At 31.8% G+C, this 22,987-nt stretch overlaps 2 protein-coding genes across 2 annotated transcripts; one reads left to right on the plus strand and one right to left on the minus strand.

Annotated features, from left to right (window-relative positions):
• Positions 1 to 10,542: 10,542 nt before the first annotated feature.
• LOC119669985 (DNA repair endonuclease XPF) lies at positions 10,543 to 16,854 on the minus strand. The gene is made up of 9 exons (XM_038080059.1): positions 16,498 to 16,854; positions 16,282 to 16,443; positions 15,629 to 16,225; positions 15,413 to 15,567; positions 14,785 to 15,353; positions 13,344 to 13,667; positions 13,046 to 13,282; positions 11,076 to 11,591; positions 10,543 to 11,008 (listed from the first exon to the last, which is right to left on the minus strand). Exons 1-9 carry the CDS (start codon positions 16,758 to 16,760, stop codon positions 10,808 to 10,810), a joined length of 3,024 nt encoding a protein of 1,007 aa, XP_037935987.1. The 5' UTR covers positions 16,761 to 16,854; the 3' UTR covers positions 10,543 to 10,807.
• Positions 16,855 to 18,137: 1,283 nt separating this feature from the next.
• Positions 18,138 to 21,199, plus strand: LOC119669986 (SWI5-dependent HO expression protein 3-like). The gene is made up of 2 exons (XM_038080060.1): positions 18,138 to 18,452; positions 18,516 to 21,199. The coding sequence occupies exons 1-2, from the start codon at positions 18,164 to 18,166 to the stop codon at positions 21,086 to 21,088; spliced, it is 2,862 nt and encodes a 953-aa protein (XP_037935988.1). The 5' UTR covers positions 18,138 to 18,163; the 3' UTR covers positions 21,089 to 21,199.
• Positions 21,200 to 22,987: the final 1,788 nt, after the last annotated feature.

The following is a 22,987-nucleotide window of genomic DNA, read 5'->3' on the forward strand; positions in this document are numbered from 1 at the left end:
ACATAATGAGTCAACTTATCGCTCCTTGGAAATCTCTAAATAAAAACAAAATATTCTAAAGGAAGGAAAAACTCTGAGGAGGCAACGACAAGGTAAACAGTGGAGTTGTTAAAGTTACATGTGCTACAGTTGGCAAGCGTGTATGTCGCTAAGTCGCTATGTGTGTACGTGTGTATGGTTTGAATTAAGCCAACTTCCGGTTGCTGGCAATAATGGGAAAACACTATCAAGCGCTGGCAATCGCGTATGTCTGATTGCCGTTGATATGTGTGTTTCCTTATGATTTCGTTGCCTTAATTCTTGTGCTTCAATTTTGCGATTTTATTGTTTCCTACTTATCCCGCTCTTTCACTTTCTTCCAAACTTTCCCAAGGAAAAGTTCTGTAACAGTTTTTATTGCCACTTTTATTTTGCGAATTTCTATTGCTTTCCAGTTTTTATTTTTTTTTTTTTTGAAACATTTTGATTTTATTGTTATTTCGTTGTAACGCCATCAGCTGTTGTAATGACATTGAACAAAATGGCGTTGATGATTGTCCCTGTAATAACACAGACTTCCTAGCCCAGTTCTTCTTATTCGGATGCCATTACACTGAAAGAAAAAGAAGCGCCATTTGTGATAAGCCGAATCTTATCATGAAATTGTTTCTGTGATCGTTATGACTATAAGCGTGAAAGTAAATTATCCTGTTAATGTTTGTTATTTTTATTTTTCTTACTATTTAATGTAGTAGCAATCAATTTTAATGTTTGTTCTAATTTCAGTTAACAAAAAAAGTTTTAAGTCAAGGAAAAGATTCTTCAAAGATAACGAAAAAAATTTAAATTATTTTACTTACACTCATTTCAGTTTTTTAATAATTTTAAAAATTAAATTACTGAGCTCAAGAAACTTAAAATACACAAATATACAGGGTAAAACACATTTTTACAAATCACTGGTAAAGTTATTATTATTTATTTCAATCTAATTTATTTATTTATTTATTTATTTCTATTTGAGCCATTGCACTTGAGCAATTTTACTCTTTCTTAACTCGAGATATTTTTAAAACCCCTCTTTACGTCTTGACTGGATTATTGTTTATAACTTCATGACACTAAGCAATAATTGACCTCAGATCTGCATACCTCCCAGAGGAGCCTGTAATCATTCTGAGATTTGATAACGCTGTATTGGTAAGTCTGTCAGTTTTCGCAAATAATTTCAGGGCTTTATCTAATGTGTAAGGTCACTATAAAAAAGCGAAATCAAAACCACCACTACGAACTACAGAAATTTTTGGTCCATCCCTGATAAAAGCATCTAAATTGCAACAGAAATAGAATAACTCGTGAAAAAACTGATATAATGCATAAAGCTAAAAAGAATAAAAAAGGAGACTTAAAATGATTGCGCCTTAAGAGCATCTAATAAGGGATTCATCAAGGTTAGAAGATATTTGCGACCTAACCGAAAACATGTATGGAGAAAATCACCATAACGACAGAAGTTAAATTTGTCGACATTAATCCAATTGACCCAGTTCTGCGTTCATCGTTTGAGTGATTTTCCCTGCACATGTCTTAAATATCGCGCAACATTCATATATGGATGGATATGTAGGCTCCCTTTTAAGTCTTACGCATAGGCAACACTATTGGCAGATGAATATTTATATTTCTGTTCGTAAATTTGGCATTTTTTTAGCATAAATGTTATTAAAAAGTTTTAGTTTACGCGTACTTATTGTATTGCTTACATCAACTCTAAATTGTGCCTCTACGAAAGAAGTGATGTGATGATTTTTTACGATTCCCGAAGCGAATTCATCAGAAAATAATACATCGATCAACTTAGTTGGATATTTATTGTCATAAAATGCCACATCCATCAAATATACAATGATGTTTCAATCAGTTTAAGAGTGGTCGTCATTTTTTCTACGACGAATTTCGTGAAGGTCGTCCAAGAACAGCATAACATCAATGTAGTGCAAGAAATGATTGAGATGGATTGGCATGTTACATACCAAGAAATAGAGAGGTCCATAAGTATTATTGCGACCAGCATATATTCAATATCACAAATATATTTAACTTACAGAAAGATTTGTTTCCATCAGATTTCCCAAAATTTGACAATCGCTCATAAGAACCCACGTATAGATTGGTGCAAGGAAATGGTGAAAAAATACGACCCAAAACACAAGTGATAGGTGATGAATTATGGATCTATGTCTATGAGTTTGAAACAAAACAACAATTCACTGTTTGGGTCTACCAAAGTAAGCAGAACCCGACAAAAATTAACCGGAGCAAATCCCAATAAATGTTCGCATGTTTTTTCAGAAATATCGATCATTTCGCAAATGTACCACTTAAACAACGTAAAACGATCAAATTAGAGTAATATACAACCATTTATTTGCCGAAAATCTTCGGAAATTTAAGAAAAACCAACCGTTGAAAGAAGATTATCCTCCGTCACGATATTTCACGCGCTCACATATCAGTTCAAACAAAATAGTTTTTGAGCACTCAAAACGTCGAATTGATAGGTTATTTATCCGTTTTACAGTCCCAAACTTCTTCTTATTCCTAAACATCAAGAAAAGAAATGCATGGCGAATGTTTTTCTACGTCCGAACAGACCCTGGTTTTGAGGATACCAACTTCAAAGTGGCAGAACTGTTATGAAACCTGATTCAATCGAATGCAAAAATGTGACTTAACATACATATAATGTTGATTTCTTTGGATATCGTTAGTACTTTTAGAACACGTTGACATATTATCGAGTAGCTTTAAATGGAACCCCTGTAAAGCCTCCTTGTTAGATATCGAAACCAGGAGTATCTATTGATCGGCTACTGTAAATAACCTATCAATATTAATATTAAAATTAATACTGTGTATTAAATTTTATAGTTAATATTATTAATGGTAATTTCTTCAGTAGTGGATTAAAAAGTATAATAAATAATTTAATTTTAAAATACAATTTTATGCAACTCTGAAATGAAATAAAATAAATAGTGCTGTTATTGTCGAAAAGGGTATAAATGTTTCAATTTGTACTTTGTGCATTACATCTCTTCTCCACAGAAATGTTAAGATAATTAAATTTGAATTTAAAGCAACATTTTCTATATTGAATAAAAGCAATAAAATACACATTTTGTAATTGAATTCGGATATTTTATGCAAATACACAATTGTGTCAAATTTGTTACATATTGCAATTCATTTCAATTAGTAAAAAATTGCTTAATTCCTGACTAGCAAATCGAATGAAATAAATTACCGACAAGATATGTAATCTTTTATTTGAATAAAAATCTAGCATACTTTTAGGTGCAATTGCCATAAATTACAAAAACTAAATATCAATAAATTAAGAAATGGAAATTCCCTATAGTTTGAGTGCTAAGAACTATTAAATGTAAGGAATTTTGCATTTTAATAGGATCTACATTTTATTTTATTTTTTATTTAATATTAATTAGTCAGAGCATTTAAATAAATTTTATGGAAAACCATTAAAGATATAATCTAAACAGTTAATTAAAATTTTATTACTTTCAATGTTATCAAGAAACTATTTTATTTATAAGAAATTATCAATTTATTCTAATAGAATACAAAATCATAAAAGAATACAGAAAAGTACTGAAAAAAATTATCTTAAGATAATACCAATAATTGTTAAACTAATGTTATATGGTGTGAATAATAGGTCCCGATAAATATATGCTCAACAATAGTATTCAGATAGCAATCTTTTTTGGCTACATTTAAAAAAAACTGGAGATTTCAGTACCAAAGATTATCAAAAAATATATATACAGTCAGTGTTCCATAACTCAACTTCTATATTCCAGAGGTTTTCACTTCATTCACGCCTTCTTCAATATTATACATCAAGTGCATTTGTTACTCTCTCACTTTGAGCACTCCACCGAAGACATCTTCGTTCTTCTTTAATTACCGCTTAATACATCTTTTTCTTTCATCCTCATGACAAGACCAAGCCTTTAAATTGTTGCCTGTTCAGTAGAACAATGTCGATGTCATATATGTTGCTCCCACACTTTCAACACTCCACCGGCTCGGCATCTTTATTCTTCTCTAACTATCGCTTGATACACGTTTTTGCCTAGGACACAACACGACCAAGTCCACAAAATGTCTGCCTGTATATAAGGTGTGACAGTGTCGATATCAAGATAAAGATTGATCGTAGTTCATTTAAATGCAGCAGCTGTTGTCAATTTGTATTCAATTCAAATATTTATCTATAAAATTGAGATATATTTTACTTAATAAGCGGCACAAAAATAAAAGTAGTGATAAAAAGAAAAACAAATCAATAGACGGTTGTCTGCTCTTGTAATGCGGAACAAAAATAATTACTTCTTCTTTGTCTTTATCTATTTATTCACACTTTACCTTCTGCTCAAAAAGTATCCAGATTTTGTTCTTTGTTAAGTACTCCTTAAATAATAGACCTTTTTTAAAATTTTTTTGTTATGTTGGGACACCCTTTCTTGACATATGATACAAATTTGAGCGCCATCTGTCAATTAGTTTGTTTACAGCAGCTGTTAATGTGAGACAGCCTCAAGTGTATTTAGCGATTTTTACTATGGAAAATTCTTGTTATACGCGATTTTTTGACCAAACACGACACCACTGTTATCGCTAAGGCACCATATTCGCCAGATCTGGCGCCGTGCGACTTAATCCTGATCCCGAAACACAAATTACCCCTTCGTGGCAAGCGTTTTGAATCGATTGCATCAGTAAAAGAGAATTCGCCGAAGGAACTAAAAGCCATACCTGCACGGGCCTATGAAAAGTGTATGTAAGATTGGGTTAAGCGTTGGCATATGTGTGCACGGGCCTATGAAAAGTGTATGTAAGATTGAGTTAAACATTGGCATATGTATATCGCTTCAGAAGAAGCATATTTTGAGGGAAATAAAATAAATTTGGAATAAAATTTAAATGTGTGTTTTATTTACAAAATCCGGGTACTTTTTGAGCAAAAGGTATATGATTCTCAACAAATTAATTTTATTGAAAAATAAATTAAAAATAAAAAAAAAAGAAATTTTAAGCATTTAGATAAATATAACAAAATTTGCACAGGAACAAATAAATCAAATACTTAAGATATTATTTTATGAGAACGAATACATTTAAATTCCGCCCGCATATTTTGGCAAACAATTCTGTTGATTTATGTTACACACTTGTCACAATAATGACTACAACAACTACAACAAATACAAAAACAATAGCAAAAACAACATTAATGATAACATAGCCAACAATAAAAATGATGTCAATACCGCAATGTCACTTAATAATATTGCAACTACAGCAAAGACATAAATAATGCCAAAAATATTTTCCAATTTACTTTAAACGCCTAAAGATATGCAACATTATTGAGAAAACTATTTATATGCATAAAAATGACAATAAACGAATTTTCAAAAAGAAAATTCTAACAAAAAATAAATTGTAAAAATGCTAAATGAAGCAATTCCAAGACTTTACTTAAAATTCCTTGGCAAACAGAAAATTTCAACGAATGTCCTGATAGTTAAGTGCAGCTTTTTCGCATACAATAAGTTATATCTTCCATTACTGGCACTATGTACTAATACTACATTGTGAACTATAGAAATTTATAACGTTTTAGTTTTTAAAGAATTGCATTGTGTGTATATATGCATTTGGGATCTTTTGAATATGCAGTGGAGTTCACTGTAATATACAAATTTTTTTATTATCCTTTTTGTCGTTATGTTATCTTAGTGCTATTAGTTTTATTTAATGATACAGTGATGAGATTTTAGTTGCAGACTATTGAAAAAAGAGCCTTTCGGATGACCGAGAAATTAAAATTTGGCTGTGAATTTGCATTAATTTTATTAAATGGTTTTCGTTCTGCACAAATTATATTTTATAATAAATTTAAATAATTTTAAACAGCCAAATATTAGCATTCGAATTATATTAATGTTTCCTTTGGTTATGATTATGTTTCCAGAAGTTGTCATTTATTATTATGTTAAGCCTTTTCCGAGTTAGTGCATCTAAGCACTTTTACTCTATGATAGCTGGAGGGATTCTGCAGAGTCCCACCCATCTCACTGACTAATTTGACTATCCCTCATAATCTTTGTGATTATTCAATGATTGATCTAAGATCTGCGTACCGCCCCGTGCGGTTAGTGATTACTCTGAGATTAGATAGTGCTAAGTAGGCCAGTATACTTCGCATATAGCTTCAAAGCTCTGTCTGTATTTTTTGACTGGAACTTCTCTAAGGTTTCTTATCATGTCATTCGTGCGAATATACCATGAAACTTTGAAGAGCCTTCGAAGAGCCTGACTTTGAGCAACTTGTAGCTTTTGGATAGTAGAGTCGGCAACTTTGCTATACGTGACACACCCATAAAGTAGTGCTGGTCTTATTATCTGGCTGTAGATCAGCTTTCAGCTGTTCTTCACGCTAAGTGCTTATAAATATATATATATATCTGTAGTTATTTAAACAAAAAAAAAAACGCAATGTTTCTTGATATTTTTATTAAACTTCAAACTTTTATTAAATTAAAAACTACTTTAGTCAAAAATAAAATTTAGTCTTTATGAATTTATGTTTTAACTTTAACTTTGCAAACTTATCAAAACTTCTATTTTTCTTCTTCTCTCTTCTTATATCTTTCTTTTCTTCTTATCTTGCTTTTATTTCAATCTTTGCTTTTATTTCACTGTCTTATCTCCCCTATTACACTACTTTATTCACATATGTATGTGATGCTGATGATAAGATTCAAATCAATCAGTTCGCTAGAAAATAGTAGCTCATAATGTATAGCACCCCAAAAATCTCAACTAATCATTAGTCCCGGCTTTGTAACTATGTGTAGAGTTTCTCCTCCACAACTGAACTTTAATGCAATCAAATTGAAAATTGACTCTGTTTACGTCAACCTTGCACTATCGTCCTTTCAAATAGAATCAAATAGAATTTTATAACTGAACGATATTCAATTTTTTTTTCTATTTTATAAAAAATTATCTAGGTGCAGTATTTCAATTATTGGCAAAAAGCTCTCCAAACATATGATGAAGTCAAAACTTTTACAATTATTTTGTTTTAGCGTTGCCACCTGTTGTGAAGTCAGGTACTTATTAATGCAGTTCGTATAACTTTCATTTATTGTACTTCTTAGCCAAGTGCACAAATAACGCCGAATACTTTTTGCCCAATATATACGATTTCTTTTCACAGAAACAAAAAACGGTTTATGTCACTTGTTCATTATTTCGTACTTTTATCATTTAGGATTTAATAATAATACACTTTTTAAAAAAATTGTGTTTGCGTTTTAGAAATCATTTAAGATTTATATTATACATTTATATAACTATATATATTTATTAACTATTTAACAAATGTCTATTACAATAATTAAATATTATTCCATATTCATGTACATATTTAGTTGCTAAAATATTTATATTACCAAACTCTTTAAATTTAAATCTCAGTTGCATTCTTAACATTCGCCAGCATCCCTACAACATACTGTTCATTTTAATTTTTTTTTTTTAAATAAAATACAACTAATTTTTTTCTAAACAATTACAAAAACATGTTTTTAGGCACTTCAGAATGCACCAAAGCGTACTAATCTCCTGCCGGTATAAACTCGACCAGACAAAAAATCTGTAGAATATAAAAACAGTAACACTATTTAAAAAATTTCACTTTTTGTATAGCTTAAACGACAACAATTTGGCAAAGCAAATACTTTAAAGCACCTAACAGTATGCAACAAAAACTAAAATAATTGGCAAACTGCCAAAATGGATTTGAAAGTGTTGATAACATAAGAGAATTTAAAAAATGCTTGCATTAAATTTTTAATTAAATTGTATGAACTTTAAAAAGCATAAACCACAAACACAGAATGTAAAGCATTCTTTTAGGCACTTAACCTAAATGTGTGCGGTAGAGTATTTAGAATAACACAAATGAAAGATACAATATCAAAATTTAATTGATTTAGTAAAATTTATCTCATTTCGGTAAGCTTAACAACTATAGACTGATACATATTCGACATATATATGTACCTATATATACATATGGTATAGTTAAGTATAATAAATATATATGTATAAGTACATGTGTTTACATTTTTGTGTGGTCTTATGTACTTAAGTTTGATTACGTGTAAATCACATAAACTTTGTTCAATAGACAAATTCACCGAATTCCAAAGATTGGCACTCTTAACAAACGAAATAAACTAAATAGCATAAATCTTTTTGGTGCGAGTTTTTGGCCGCTGTTCGATTCACTTCACCTGCCGGTAGATGGTCTGCACTTCCTGATTATTCGCTTATTTTCGTTGTGTACGCATTTTGCGGCTTTGGTACCTCGAAAACGTTGCCAAAAAACAGTTAGCTGTGGTCAATGACTCAATTGAAACGTTTCATTCGGTTGATTCACTAGCTGGATGCATAGTTGGTTGAATGGGAATTTCGTGCTCGCATTTGTACGTTCTCGGACTAAAATGTTTTGGGCTTTTAAGCTGTAAATTAAGGTTAATCATACGTTAATCAGCACATAATTGGATTTTGACCAAAATGTGTAGAGAGCTCATAAATTACCATTATTTTACTTTAACGAATAGTTTTTACCAGCGTCATTTAACAATTTAATTAAATTAATTAAAATTTAATATTTAAGCCGGCAAAGTAGCTGTAATAAATTGGTAAAGAATAATACCAAAAATGGAAGATTAAAATTATTAATGACAAAACCAAGGCTATATTTATAACTCGAAAAATAAGACAGTATCCTCCAAGAGTGAGCGTTTGTGACACAAAGATACGGTGGGAGGATAACATAAAATATCTGGTTGTCACTTTTGACAAACGGTTCAATTGGCTTAAACATTCGAAAAACAAACGTAATAGCTACTCTAAGATTCTACATTTATTAAAACCGCTATTTAATAATTATCACTTCAACTTTAAAAACAGAAAGTTACTTTATACGCAAGTAATTAGACCAGCACTACTGTACGGATGTGTTACATCTGTTCTCACAAGCTAATGCACCCACAAATGGGAACCTTATTGATCTGATCCGCTCTGACCCACAGAACTAGCCACTATCTAGGCAAAATTCAATTAAAATCCTCCCATCCCGTCATTTATCTTTCATCCCAAACGATATCTTACTATATTTTAACATTCCATGTTTTCTGCTATATATGTGAGATCTTCACGGGTAACAAAAACAGCAACAACCGGTAATTGGTTATAGATTACGATGAGAATATTTGAAGAATAGATCCGATTGCTTTCAGAAACATAACCTACAAATTCCACTTTCGAGATTCTACTTTCCACTTATTCTCATTTCAAATACAACAACTTTTCACTTATATACATACACTTTGTTTCTCATTCAAGAGTCGATTAACTCGAAAGTCTTAGGAATTCAATCTTTATTGTAGGCCCGCTCTTTCAGATAGAGTGCTACTACAAAAGATATTTTTCGCATTCTGTTTATTGTAACAGTCTATTTTGGGCATTAAACTTTTTGAGAATGATTTTAAATCCGGAATAGTAACACTTATTTAGACCAGCCAGTATTTCTAAATGGATTCCTATGATCAACATAATAATCCAACTTTATAGTTTTATGTAGAACTTATGCAACAAATTCAAATCCGTTACACCCTATATCATCGATATAACCATAATGGCATACCATAACGACCATACATATGCGTACAATACCTTTTTGTATAATTATTAGCATATTTATTTTATTTTAAATTAATCCTTATCGATTTAAAATTTTAATATTTTCGTTTACAGCAATTTTTATTCATTTTCCATTGACACATCGCATCATTAACTGTGAAATCACTTGAAAATAAGTGTACAAACACCCATCCCAGCTGTACTTGTCCTCTGTCGAATTATGTACCAACAAAATATTGTAAAATATAAATTAAATGCACACGCAGTGTCAGTCATCAATCCAACTGTCAGACAACCCCCGACCCATACCGTCCATCCAAAAAAAAATAACAATTAATTCATATCAGTGATGCACTCAACTGCTTTTCAAAAAACAAAAAGCCAAAATCAAAAAATGTTTAACATGTCTGAGTTGACCACTCAAAAAAATGGCATATTAAATCCCCACCGCACATACAATATGTGAGTTGTCAACAAGGAACAAGGAAGCACATAGTCAGCCGGAAGTTGATTACGCTAAAAGCGTCCGGCAACAAACCCCGAACAGTTAGCCGAACATGGATGACGGGTACTCAATAGAGTTTGAGTTTGAGAAAGAGTTTATGCACATTTATCGTTTTGCTGTTAGCTGTTAACATAGGACGGAGGGAAAAGTACCAGCAACAGCAATAGCAACAAAAGTGAAATTATTTGAAGCCTTGTGTTCACTTTCAGGCGCTAATTAATCAAATGAAACAACAACTGACAGAGAAATTAATTTTTAATTCAATTTATCACACAAACACAGCTTTTGGCATCCAAAATGATGGCAAATTGCATGCGATGCCATCAGCTGCCATTAAACTATTTGAATAACAAAATAGGTTTTAATGAATAAAGTTTAAGAGCAAATAGGTTTAAAGAGGAAAACAATAGCAATGTAATTACAATATAATATAAACAAACTTAATAAATACTCAAACTAAATAATAATACAATTAATGCTCTGCCTTAAACTTAAATAAAATTAAGTAAATGCTTAACTTTTCAGCTTTCGGCCAGTGCCTCTAGCAGCAGCTGCACCGCGTCTAAAACGTGAGTGTGCGCCATATGACTTGCCAGCAGCAATCATCGCAGTTGAGCCCTGTACTTCATCCTTTTCAGGTAAGTGCGCTACATGTAATATATCCCACAACAATTTGCCATTTTCTCTAGAATCAAGCAGATCACTTAATTCACTCTGCAAATAATATAAAACAAATTATTTCATTTTATAATTAAATAATCTAAAACCATAAAGGACTCACCTCGGTTTTTTTAAGCAACTCCTTGAGACTACCACCAAGTCGCATTAGTTTGTGTATATTTTTTGTGTTAACACCAGGTAGACGTAGGAGAAAGTCATAGATATTTGCATTATATTTCAGTTCATCGTATGCACCACCAGCTTCATCACTACCCAATGTAGCAGCTTTCTTCGAGTCGGGCTGTTCCTTACCCATTTTTAAGTCCTCAAATAGCTGTGAGGTGGCATATGGACTTGGTGACCAAATTAAACGCAGCTTAGGAAAATGTAAAGTTAGTAATTGCAGTTTCTGTACAATGTCGGCATTTGCTGTTGAAGTGTTCTGTGAAATCATATATTTTCCTTGCAAATGGAACGGTTTATTCTGATCAAATTCTATCAGCAATATGGGTTTAGCATAAAATCGCTGCATTTGTATGCATTGATTATACAAACGACCTGAATTTAATGAACCAATTAAATCAGATATTGATTTACGTTCCACACATATGTCAGGTGTTAAAATGTAGTCACCAATCTAACGAAAAATAAAATTAAAATATTTCTGGTTATTTTAAAGTCAAATGTTTGGATTTTAATAATGATATGTAAAGGCGTATGTGAACAAAATGTTAATATCAAGTGATAACCTAACTCGCAGAAAACCCGCGACTCGATCATGCCGTAAGAGACGCACAAGGTTTCGCTTTGACACAAAAGGTTTGGCGCTGGGACATAAAAATATTGAAGCGAACGAATGTAACAGACAACCACGATGTGTAAATAGTCACAATGTAAGATTTCAACTACTAGATTATCATGGCCAAGGCTTTAAGAGCGACCGGGTTTATGTCCGGAAGCTACAGTTGTTGTTATTGTAAGCCGAAGGGATCTGCTTCTGCAGTACTTTTTCAATTCGAAGTCAACGGGTAGCTCCGGGATGTAATCCCGGCCATTCTTGTATCTCTCAGAGTCACTTCTCCAATTCGCCAGCAGATCTCCACGAGTTGTAACAACAACAACATATGTTAAGTGTTTAGAAGTATAAAAGAATTCAGCATCACGTCAACAAATTTCTTCTGGACTAATTACGAGGACTGTGGGGTCGCCAGGACCTTATGGCCTTGATTAGACAAGAATAAAACGAAAAACTAAGTGGGCTTTAGCAAACTCGCAGTTCATGTACTTACTAGAGCACTAACGGGCCACTGTAGCATTGTACTATTGCTTAAATTGTGTCGTATTCCGATAACTGGATTATGCAGCACTTGACACCGTGAAGAGGCGATAGAATTCAACCAGCAATAACTTTCTGTTTTTATCCAGAATTACAGACAAAGTGAGTTCAATACCTTGGAAATCGTTTTTTTACTGGTCTGTCAAAACTATCAAAAATTAACTTATAAGATCTTATCCTTATCCAAAAAAACCAAATGGTTTAACAAGAATAACACATGAAGTGAACAACGGTTACTGTAAATCATCCCTCCCACTTAACTTGGAGGATAATGGGCAAAAGATGACTACGACGATCTTGGTAGTGGTATCAGCACTCGCCCTCTCAATATAACCTAACCTAAACAGAGAAAATGGGCCTATCGTGATTCCACAATTATTAAGTTACGCTGACTATTATAGACTAAGATACCCGTATGTGTCTTCACAGGTCAATGTCTCTGAAGTTTATATTGAGTAAATTCGACAAATATGTAATGCCTTCGAATTTTGGAAGTTATTTTGCGTACTTTCTCAGGGCGGGTCATTCTAATAACTTATTAAGTTATTTATTCAACTTATTAAAATAACCCGCTATGAAAAAGTGTTCAAGAACCATCGTCGATTTGTAACAAAATGATTAAAAATGATTACTATATGTTTAAACATTTTTTATAGTTTGTTAACTTAAGCGTTCACATATTATAAAATTAAAATAATAGATTATTTTAATAAATATTATTAAATCTAAAAAATTAGTTAATAAAAGGCACTTACTGTTATAGTCACTGGTTGCACTTCAATGCCTCGTTTGTGTAGCAAACAAGGTAGATCAGAACGAAATTCACGCATATCAACAATGACTTTTGGTATCTCACGTTTCTTTACCAACTGACCACCGGCCTGTGCAGTTTGTTTATTATCCAACTCATCATCATCAGAATCTATATATTTTTTGTACAACGTAAATGCTTCATCCGTCTTACCATCCTGATATTCTGGTACAACCATTGTCTATTATTAAAAAAAAAAAAAAATAATTATATTTGAAATATAAATTTTTAAAAATTTTTACTCTTTTAGTTTCTATTATCAACTCAAAGGCTTGTTTTTCTCTTCTCAGACTAGTTAAATAGGATTGTTCTTCAACTGTACGTGCATGTATCAAAAAGAAAACCTTTATACGTTTTTTGGCAGCTCTTTTTTGCCTCGCTTCATATATTTCCAATTGTCTGATAGCTGTTACATTTGTGTTATACATAATCACATAATCTGGTTCCAGCTCTTCAAGTACTCGATCCAATGCCAACGATCCCTCACGTTCCGTTTTAAAAGTCTGTATACAAATAAAAGGTTGCTTACGTGCCGCTACTGCAGCAGTTATATCAAAGTTTTCCAACTGATAAAAATAGAATATAAATAGATTGTTATTATATATCATATGTATAATTGAATTATATATTTATAAGCATATATATTTAAAAATTTATTTATTAATAACATAACATATATAAACTTTCCAACTGAAAAAGACAGGAACATATGGATAATAAATTTTCTAATTCTAATTAGTGGTGCGAACCGGTTCCGAATCGAACTAGTTTTAAGCTAGTATCACTGACTATTTAGTTTACTTTAATTAAAAATCCATTCATTCCCAAACCAAGCTCGTTTCCAAAGCAATTCCTTTCCTTTCCTTACTTGATATAACCATATTAACCATGGGTTAGAATATGATTTGGTGTTAGTAGTGTGAAAAGAAAGGGAATTGTTTTGGGATCAAGAATGGTTTGAAGGTGCATAAGACTTTGATTGAAGTCAACGTAAGTTAAGGCGGGGAAAACTAGTCACCAGCAGAACTTGGTGGCCTGGAAACATGAGTAACTCTGGGACACACCCCCACCGGATCCCTTTCTCATTGATTTCATGTAAATTATTTGAAATACATACAAAATACAAATTAAAATTGTATTTTAAGTATAAATAATTTTTGGTTTAAAAATTTACTAGAATTTTAGCCTAAGTGTTATCAATAGCCATAATAATTGAGTGTTTATTGGAACTCCGTGTCTTTAAAGTGGCTAAGTTTCGCTGTTTTGATCAGAGCTTGATTGACTGTTTTCTCTTTTGAAGATAATTTAATTGCCTTCTATCTCAGGTTTCAGTGTAATTAAAATTTAACCCAATCTCAATTCATCTCTAAACAATTCTCTTCCTTCTCACATTACGTTTACCCAACCATATACTAACCCATAAGATATGTGTATAGATCCTAGTGAGTTACTACAACAACACCAACAACTAGCTAACTTCATCATTTTACCAATTCCGTAGTTGATATATATTACATTTTGATCACATAACTAAATCTCATGAATTTCACTAAAGACCACAATAGTTTTTATTCTTAGGAGAGATCTCATTGAAATATCTTTTTAGCCTAAGGTTCCTAATTAAATAATCTTAATAATAACGAAAATTAATATATTAGTAAGAATATTGTTTATAATATTTACTTCTGGAAATGGTTCAAAAACGGATAGATCTGCATTAACCTCTTCATCATTTCCACTGTCATTGAAAAGTGATAAATTCGTATCATCGAAGTTTTGTGTCATTGTTAGCATATAACTTTCTTGAAAATATTTAGCATCTAAATTTTCCTCAGCTTCAATACCGCTCAGTAACTGCGTTAATTCATCCATTTGTGTTTGTTCGCCATCAGTGGTCTCATCTCCATTACTTTTACTTTGCTCCTTAACACCGCTCGCATTTTTACTACTAACATTACTAGTGTTTTGCGTAAAAGTCAACTCTAAATCTTTAGCATTCTTGACTTTTTGAAAAGATTTACCAAGTTTTTTTATAGGTATCTCATGCCTCATAGCATTATAGAGCATATAGCGTTCGCCACCTTGTGTTAGGTATTGCTTGAGCTGAAAACAAGTACGCGTATCTTGGCAGAGTACTAATACTTTTGGTGGTGTGATGGAATCTGGTTTCGTACGCTTCATATCGGCCGGTATTTCAACGCGCAATATTTCGGTTAAGTATTTCCATTTTGGTACTGCTTCAGGTTCGAATTCTAGTGGATTTCTAGTAGGTTAAATTAACGGTTATTAATATAGCTACAATTCAAATTACCATCTTCTTTATTATAAACACGCTCTTTAGAGTGTTTGAAAATTTGCTCAGCAGAGTCCAATAATGTCCAACCGGAATTTGTCATGGCATAATCAGTTGTGCGATAACGTTTTATTAATGCATAAGCACTCACGGCATCATTATACATTGTGGAGCTGTAAAAATGAGTAAACGTATTTAACAAAATTAACTTTGTTTAAAATTAAATTAACTCACATAATTAAACTTCTTAAGATTTTTAAATCAGCAACAATTAATTTTGTTTGTGAATTTAGCTGATGCCATATGCAATCCAGTTGCGCTTGCAAAATCTTATGAAACTTCTTCGTCACGCAATTCTCGACTGTTATTTCCTCCAAGTCAATTGTGCGATTTATGCGTTTAATTTCGCGTACCAAAAAATTCATAGTATCTAATAAATTCGTTTGTATGAGCTCCATTTTATGTGTTAAAGGTACATGGATTTCTATAGTCTGTGCTTCATATGGCTTTATGGTTTGTTGCACTGTGGCATGGAAGCGGGGCCAAATAAAAAGATGCTTCAGAAACAGATTACGCAGTATACGTTCGATGTGATTATAACCAATCGTGAATGCTTCAGCGCTGTTGGAGAATGCTTTAATGAAACCAGTTTTGTTTTGTTGTCTATATAAACGCAAGACAAAAGCCTCCTGACATGACTCAATGATGTTGTGGGCACGCATCACAATAATTCCAGTTATCAATTCAACAGGTATTCGTTGTTTTAATAAATCAACAACCAAAATGCGTGTACTTATGAACTGTATTCCACCTTCCAGATAGACTTTTTCACTAAAATTTAACTATATAAATACAAAAAAAAACTATATTCATATTAAACGACTAACCGTTCTGCAGCAGTATTTGCTACTTCATGCACGTATTTACGTTCTAATTTTGTTTTGTAGTATTCCTCTTCCCAATCGGAAGCATTTATAACTAATATTAAATTACCAGCATCACTATAAGCTTTTAGTATATTTATTAGCACGCGATCATAATGTAGACCCCTGAAAATAAATCCATTTATTTAAATAATTACAATGGCTGAAAATTTTTCTCACTTTGCACAAACTAATAAACCATCCGCATGCACCATATCTAAAAACATTTGCTTCTCATATTCCAACAGCACTATATTCTTATGCATTATATACTCCTCAGCTGTGACAATATTCGCCAAATCCTCATCATCCTGTCGCTCTCGTGCAGCTTTACTAGTACTCGGCTGCTCATCCTCACATATTGTAACAGAATTTTCCTCTATTTTATTATTTGCTGCTTCATTTAAATTTTTAACTTTTTCTACACTAGTTTCTGAAGCCATTATAAAATTTTCACATTACATTTAGTTTTGCAATAAGCACAAAATGTTTTGATAAATCGGCGGCAACAATTTGCAAATTTGGTATATAAACAAAACCAGCTGTCAGTTTTGTTAGTTGCCATTCACCAACGGTTTCAGTTAAACGTTCACAATAATATAATTAGTTAATTCTATTGTGACTTTGTGTGTGGTAGGTTTAAGTCTTGACTTAATTACATTCACAATAGATCTGCAATATTATTTATAAATACAAACTGTATTCAGGCTGTGACAAGTTCAAGTAAATTGTGGGAAATAGTATATGATGTCGGTGTGGCGAAGAATGTTGGTATTAACCAGAATTTCGAGTTGGGTAAATTAGATAAAAATTAGGTATATTAGTTGTTACCATTGTAAAAATTTTATAAGATGTTTAATAAATATATAAACAAATTTCAAAACTTTTAATCAAAAATAATAAATAAGTGCAATAAATAAGTAAATAAATATTTACATAAAAGCAGAGCAAATAATCCCTAAGAAATTTAATATTTCTTTACCTCAATTTACCCGAACTCACACATGGCCTCAATATAACTAATGGATATAAAATACAATAATAATGCTATGTTCAAACACACCTTAATTTCACAGAAATCTTAGTTTCATTTTCGGCTCAGCGAATTGAAGTAGTTTTTTCACTGTTTTAAGAAGTATAATGTAATATAATATATATTGTACAGTTTTAATTTTGTACAAAGAATATATTATTGTGAATATTAAAATTTAACTTTTTATAGTTAAAAGTTAAAATTTTGAAAAATACTATTGTATATGTAGTTTCTAGGGGTTTATTTATTTATAAATTCATATTACACTGTTTTCATAAATATAGGACGTGTGCGAGTTAGGCTAAGTTGCGTTCTAAATGATTGAAATTCTACGTTGTGCCTATTATGTAGTGATGTGTCAATACGTGTTGCTAAATGGCTAAATGTGTGCAGTGCAAAAAATCCCTATAAAGGTCCCATTTGGTTTAGCATCAACTTAGCCTAACTCGCACACGTCCATAATGTAATGTAATATAATATATATTGTACTATTTTGATTTTATAAAAATATGTTATTGTGAATATTAAAATAAACTTTTTGAATATTTAAAAATTTGAAAAATGCTATTGTGAATGAAATTTTATTGGAATTATTATTTTATGAAAATTAATGATAATTTCGTGAATTAACAATTTTAAATATATTATATAAAAATGAATATAATTATATATATAATTAATAATAATAATAAATTTCTAAAATATGTATGGTAACTTTAATACATATACATATATAGATTATTATCTCATTATCCATACGGTACAATTTATATTCCGTTACATGACAAGACAAAATTAAAAAATGCCCACAAGATGGACGCATATGACGAAGGAATTTTAACTTTTTATTATCGTGCGGGAATAATTTTAATATTTTTACGAATGTTAAGTTTAATAAAAAAATTTGAAATTTATAATTTAATATGCAAAATGTTTAAAAATAAATGGAATAAATATAAAAGGCAAATAACCGATAATGGTGTGGTCCTGATGGATTATTTAAAGCCCAAAGCCACGTTGTTCGCAGAAAAAACTGTGGAATATACAAAAACCGTAATAAATTTATTATTAGGAAATTATGAAAAAGTATTTGCAGAAGAAAGTGAGTATATATAAAAAATATTATAAATCATATTTTATATGTGAAGACTTACTTCAAATTTAGATCTTGCAATAGCTGAACCAAATGACATGGAAGATCGATTACTATATCGCGCAAGTATAGCAGCAACGCAATGTTCATGGATATTTTCAGACATCGAAGCAGTACAAAAGGAACTACAAAATTCAACTATGGAAAATTCTGAATGTACCTTCAAGTCAATAGCGGCAAATAGCACAGCTGAAAGCTTTCTGAGTTATGGCGAGGATGAATATGATTCTGGTCTGGTACATAGTAATGAAATGCATAAACAATTTTCCCACATATCAGATAGCAGTGCAACTAGTACATTAAATTCATCTCAGCATGATAAAAACTTAGTTATGGAAAGTGAGTTGATTTTGGAACCAACAGATTGTATTACTAATGTTGAGCATGAAAATAGTCAAAATGTTTCCATAACTAATACTGAGGGATTCGAAGCTATAGATGAAGTTCAAAAGGAGGTAGAGGAAAAAGCTAATGAAACAAACACTGAAAAAATATATGGAACTCACTTAGAAGTGGAGCTTAACACATCAAATGCTGAAGAAGGGTTGTTGAGCAAATATCCGGAAGATCAACTAACAGATGATAAGATAGAAAATAACAGTTTAGTTGAAAGTTTAAGTAAATTTTCCGGAATGCAATTGACAAATGATGAGTTAAAAAATATTAATTTAATAAATGAAGTAAATATTAGTGAAGAAGTTCCTATATCTACTGCCGGATTTGGAACTAACAGCAAAAATATATATGAAGAATGCTTAGAAATGGAATCACTCATAGTGGATGAAGCAGAAGAAATGTTTGAGAAATCTCCCGAAATGCAAAAAACAACTAAAAAAGGAAATGATTCCAATGACTATAAAGAAATGTTGAGCAAATTTGCTAAAGCTCATTTAACAAATGAGAGTGAAAAGGATACGAACTTGAAAGAAATGCTGAGCAAATCTTATGAAATGGATTCCATAAAAGATAAGAGAAGTGATACATACTTGAAAGAAAAAATAAACAAATCTACTGATGAGGAAAGCCAAATCTACTTAGAAGAAAAGCTAAAAAAATATCCTGCAGTGCATTTAACAAATGATGAGAGAAATGATATTAACCCACAAGAAAAGCTCATCATAACTTCTGATGTGCATTCAACAAATGATAAGAGGAGTGATACTAACTTACAAGAAAAGTTCAGCGAATTTAATGAAATGGCTTTGACAACAGTTAATGGCAGTGATACTAAATTAGAAGAAAAGGTGAGCATAACTCCTGAAGTGCATACAGCATATGATGAGGGAAGAGTTACTAACTTAGAAGAGAAGCTGAGCATAGCTCCTAAAGTGCATACAGTAACCGATGATGAAAAACCTTTAACAAAAGATAAGGAAAAGGTATTTAAATTAAAAGAAATACTGCGAAAATATCACGAAACAATTCCAACAAATGATAAGAGAAAATATGCTGATATAAAAAATATGGGTAAATCCCACGAAATACATTTCACAAATGAACAGGTAAAATATTACAATTTAATGGCTGAAAATGCTGTTGAGAAGAAGACCACTCTTTCATTTAATCATGATTCTTCATCAACTGCTCAAAAGACAAACACAGACAATATGAGCGAAGCACATAATCAAATCTCTTCATCACCTATTGATAACAAGAATATTGATGCTAAGAATATTGATGCTAAGAATATTATTGCCAAAAATTATCAGAAAACATCCATCAACAGCAATAATTTAAATTTAAAAAAAAATGATCTTAAATCATCTGTAGACAAGAATTTCTTTTCCACTTACTTCAGTGATAACGCAACATTCAGGGATTCAAATAATAATAAAACAAACTCCACTAGAAATTATTTAAATACTTCCACTGCCACAAGAGCTAGAAAATCACCAAAAACGCTGATTGAACCGATTGCATCTAAAATCTCAAATATCTTTGCCAGTCAAAAAAATAAGAGAAGCATATATGCAGCTTTGGCAAATGCACCAAATATTCAAATGACTTCAAATTTGAGTAAACAGGGTAAACCAAAGACGAAAACAGCATCAGTAACATTTCATGAAGATTCAATAAAAGCTACAAAAAAACTTAAGAAAACCAATAATGCCCAAACCACAAATCGGATGCTTAGCAGACGTTGTTCAAAGAGTTGCGGCGATATATACTTTGATCCATCCCAAACTCAAGATACAACAACAGTAGACAATAATTTCTTAAAACCTCATAGCAATAGAGTCAGAACTACTAGTGACTGTGTTAGTACAAATTCTTATCATTATTTTTTGGATCAAGCATGTGGTTATAACAATAATTATTCCAACTTTGGTGGTGGATTTCATTATACTCCCTCAAATCTACAAAAATATTCCACGTCAAGCACGGCATACAATAATAATTATTATGAGAGCAGTGCTGGTGATGTTGGAAATACTTCGCTGTCTTCTAACTCATACAGAAGTACTGGATCTTCACAGCAAATTAGAAGACTACAAGAATATAATTCCGACTGCACAGTTCATAGTCATCAGCACAATAACAGCCCCCAATGGGTGAATGACTTTCACTTCCAAAGATGGTGCTAATAATGGAACCTAGTTAATTTATGAAGCTGGCTTTATTTCAGAGTGGACTATGCCATAATGACTACAAAACAAATTTTATTTAAATAATTAATAATATATATTTATTCTTTTAACGATTTTTATTTGTAATTAATTTTGTCAATTTGTGTTTAACTTAATTTTGGACATTGAATGTTTTATTTAAATGTATTGTGTATTGTTAAAACTATTGTTTAAAAGAATTTTTGTGTAATAACTTAATTAATGTATGATTTCCAATATTAACATAAATTTTAACCATAAACAAAATCAGTTAATAAACTATAACAAATATAAACGGTTTGAAAAGTTTTTTCTTTGTGTGATTCAGGTAGATTCCTGTTGTCGTGATAAACCGCTGAAATCTGCTTGTAAAATCAATTTAGAGAGTGTTTTTTTTTTGGAACCTATACACGATGTTGGGGATTATAAAATCCACAATTGGGCTGATAACGGAATGTATAACGGAATGAGTGGAGCGAGTCATCTCATCGAGGTAGAGAGAAAGGAACTGAGAGGGCCTGTGAAAAAGGGCTTGAAGAAGCCCAGAAGGAAGAACCTCGTCATGAAGAATATTAAGGGGGAGATTGTGTCGACGAGTTAAGTGTCTGCGCGCAAGTGAAAGAAAGTGCTCGTCGAGTCTTTTAATCTTGGCAGCGGAGCAGAGTACTCGACAAGAGTGGTGATATTCATTGGGTTTGCGTCTGTAGTTGGTGCAGTCGCGAAGGATTTTTCTTACGAGGACTCGAAGGCATTCCATTTTTTTAAGGAGTGTTGAGTAGCAGTTGGTCATCAAGATAGACGTGTAGCTCCGGGACGTAGACCCGGTCGTTTTTGAAACCATTCAAGTGGGTAGACTGTTTCTGTGAGGCAGCGTACTTGATCTACCTACTAACTTAAATGATTGAACTCTGGCCAATGTGATAAGTTAACTTTAATCTTTATGAGTGACATTGATACTGGTAATTGCAATGGTAATAATGAGGAAGGAAGTATCTCTATTTGTATTAAAAATATTTTTCAAAGTTTTTCACAAAAGCTTGGTATGAATGTTGTGTCGATGTGCTGTTAGCTGACAATTCCTAGAAATTTTTCATTTTTTAATGCTGTCTAAATTTAATAACTATTGCGTGAAATCAGTAATATAATTTTTGAGTTCTATCAGTTTCAAACAATTAAATACACGGTGTGCAGCCATCTGTATGTAATTTTTTCAATACTCTCATTAAGAGAGTATACTCTCATTAAGACGCCCTGCAAAGATATGAGTCTGGTTGACAGATCATTCCCCATTAGGAAACCATGCTAAAAGATTCAATTACTCTGATATCAATTTTGTGGTAAGTTTATTGATACGTCACAATTGATTAGGGATACTAGGGATATCATACTAGAAAATTGAATTACTCTCATTGAGTTGTCATATAAAGGCAAGAATCTTGCGGTAGGCTTTGTTGACGGGTTACAGTCATGCTAAAAGATTAAATCTCCTATTTAAACATTCACAGCCTAGTCGTTGTTAGGATCACGGTTAGGAAAGTGTCTAACATCTACTTTGTGACTATTCAACGAATATTTATAGCAGTCATTTAACTCCAGTCATTTATCCAGAAACCAAATGCTTTACACTCTTCTAATTCCGTTACGGTTTTCTTTCCACGTATCAACTCATCGATAACAAGTCAAAAGAAGCAGTTGCGCTAAAACACTACAATGCTTACAACCACTTTTCAAACTCAACATCCTTAGCGCGAAGAACAGAAAACTGATTTATAGCCAGATAATTAGACCAGCATTACTTTATGGGTGTGTCGCGTATAGCAAAGCTGCCGACTCTACTATACAAAAGCTACAAGTTGCTCAAAGTTAGGCTCTCCAAAG

Source organism: Teleopsis dalmanni, chromosome 1 (assembly GCF_002237135.1).
Source record: "Teleopsis dalmanni isolate 2A chromosome 1, ASM223713v2, whole genome shotgun sequence".
NCBI lineage: Eukaryota > Metazoa > Arthropoda > Insecta > Diptera > Diopsidae > Teleopsis > Teleopsis dalmanni.

Coding starts and splice junctions, on each gene's coding strand:
- LOC119669985 (XM_038080059.1), bottom strand. CDS start 16,760: ATGGCTTCAGAAACTAGTGTAGAAAAAGTTAAAAATTTAAATGAAGCA. Junction 16,226..16,281: donor GCAAATACTGCTGCAGAACG/GTTAGTCGTTTA, acceptor GTTAAATTTTAG/TGAAAAAGTCTATCTGGAAG. Junction 11,009..11,075: donor AGTTGCTTAAAAAAACCGAG/GTGAGTCCTTTA, acceptor TATTATTTGCAG/AGTGAATTAAGTGATCTGCT.
- LOC119669986 (XM_038080060.1), top strand. CDS start 18,164: ATGGACGCATATGACGAAGGAATTTTAACTTTTTATTATCGTGCGGGA. Junction 18,453..18,515: donor AAAAGTATTTGCAGAAGAAA/GTGAGTATATAT, acceptor CTTCAAATTTAG/ATCTTGCAATAGCTGAACCA.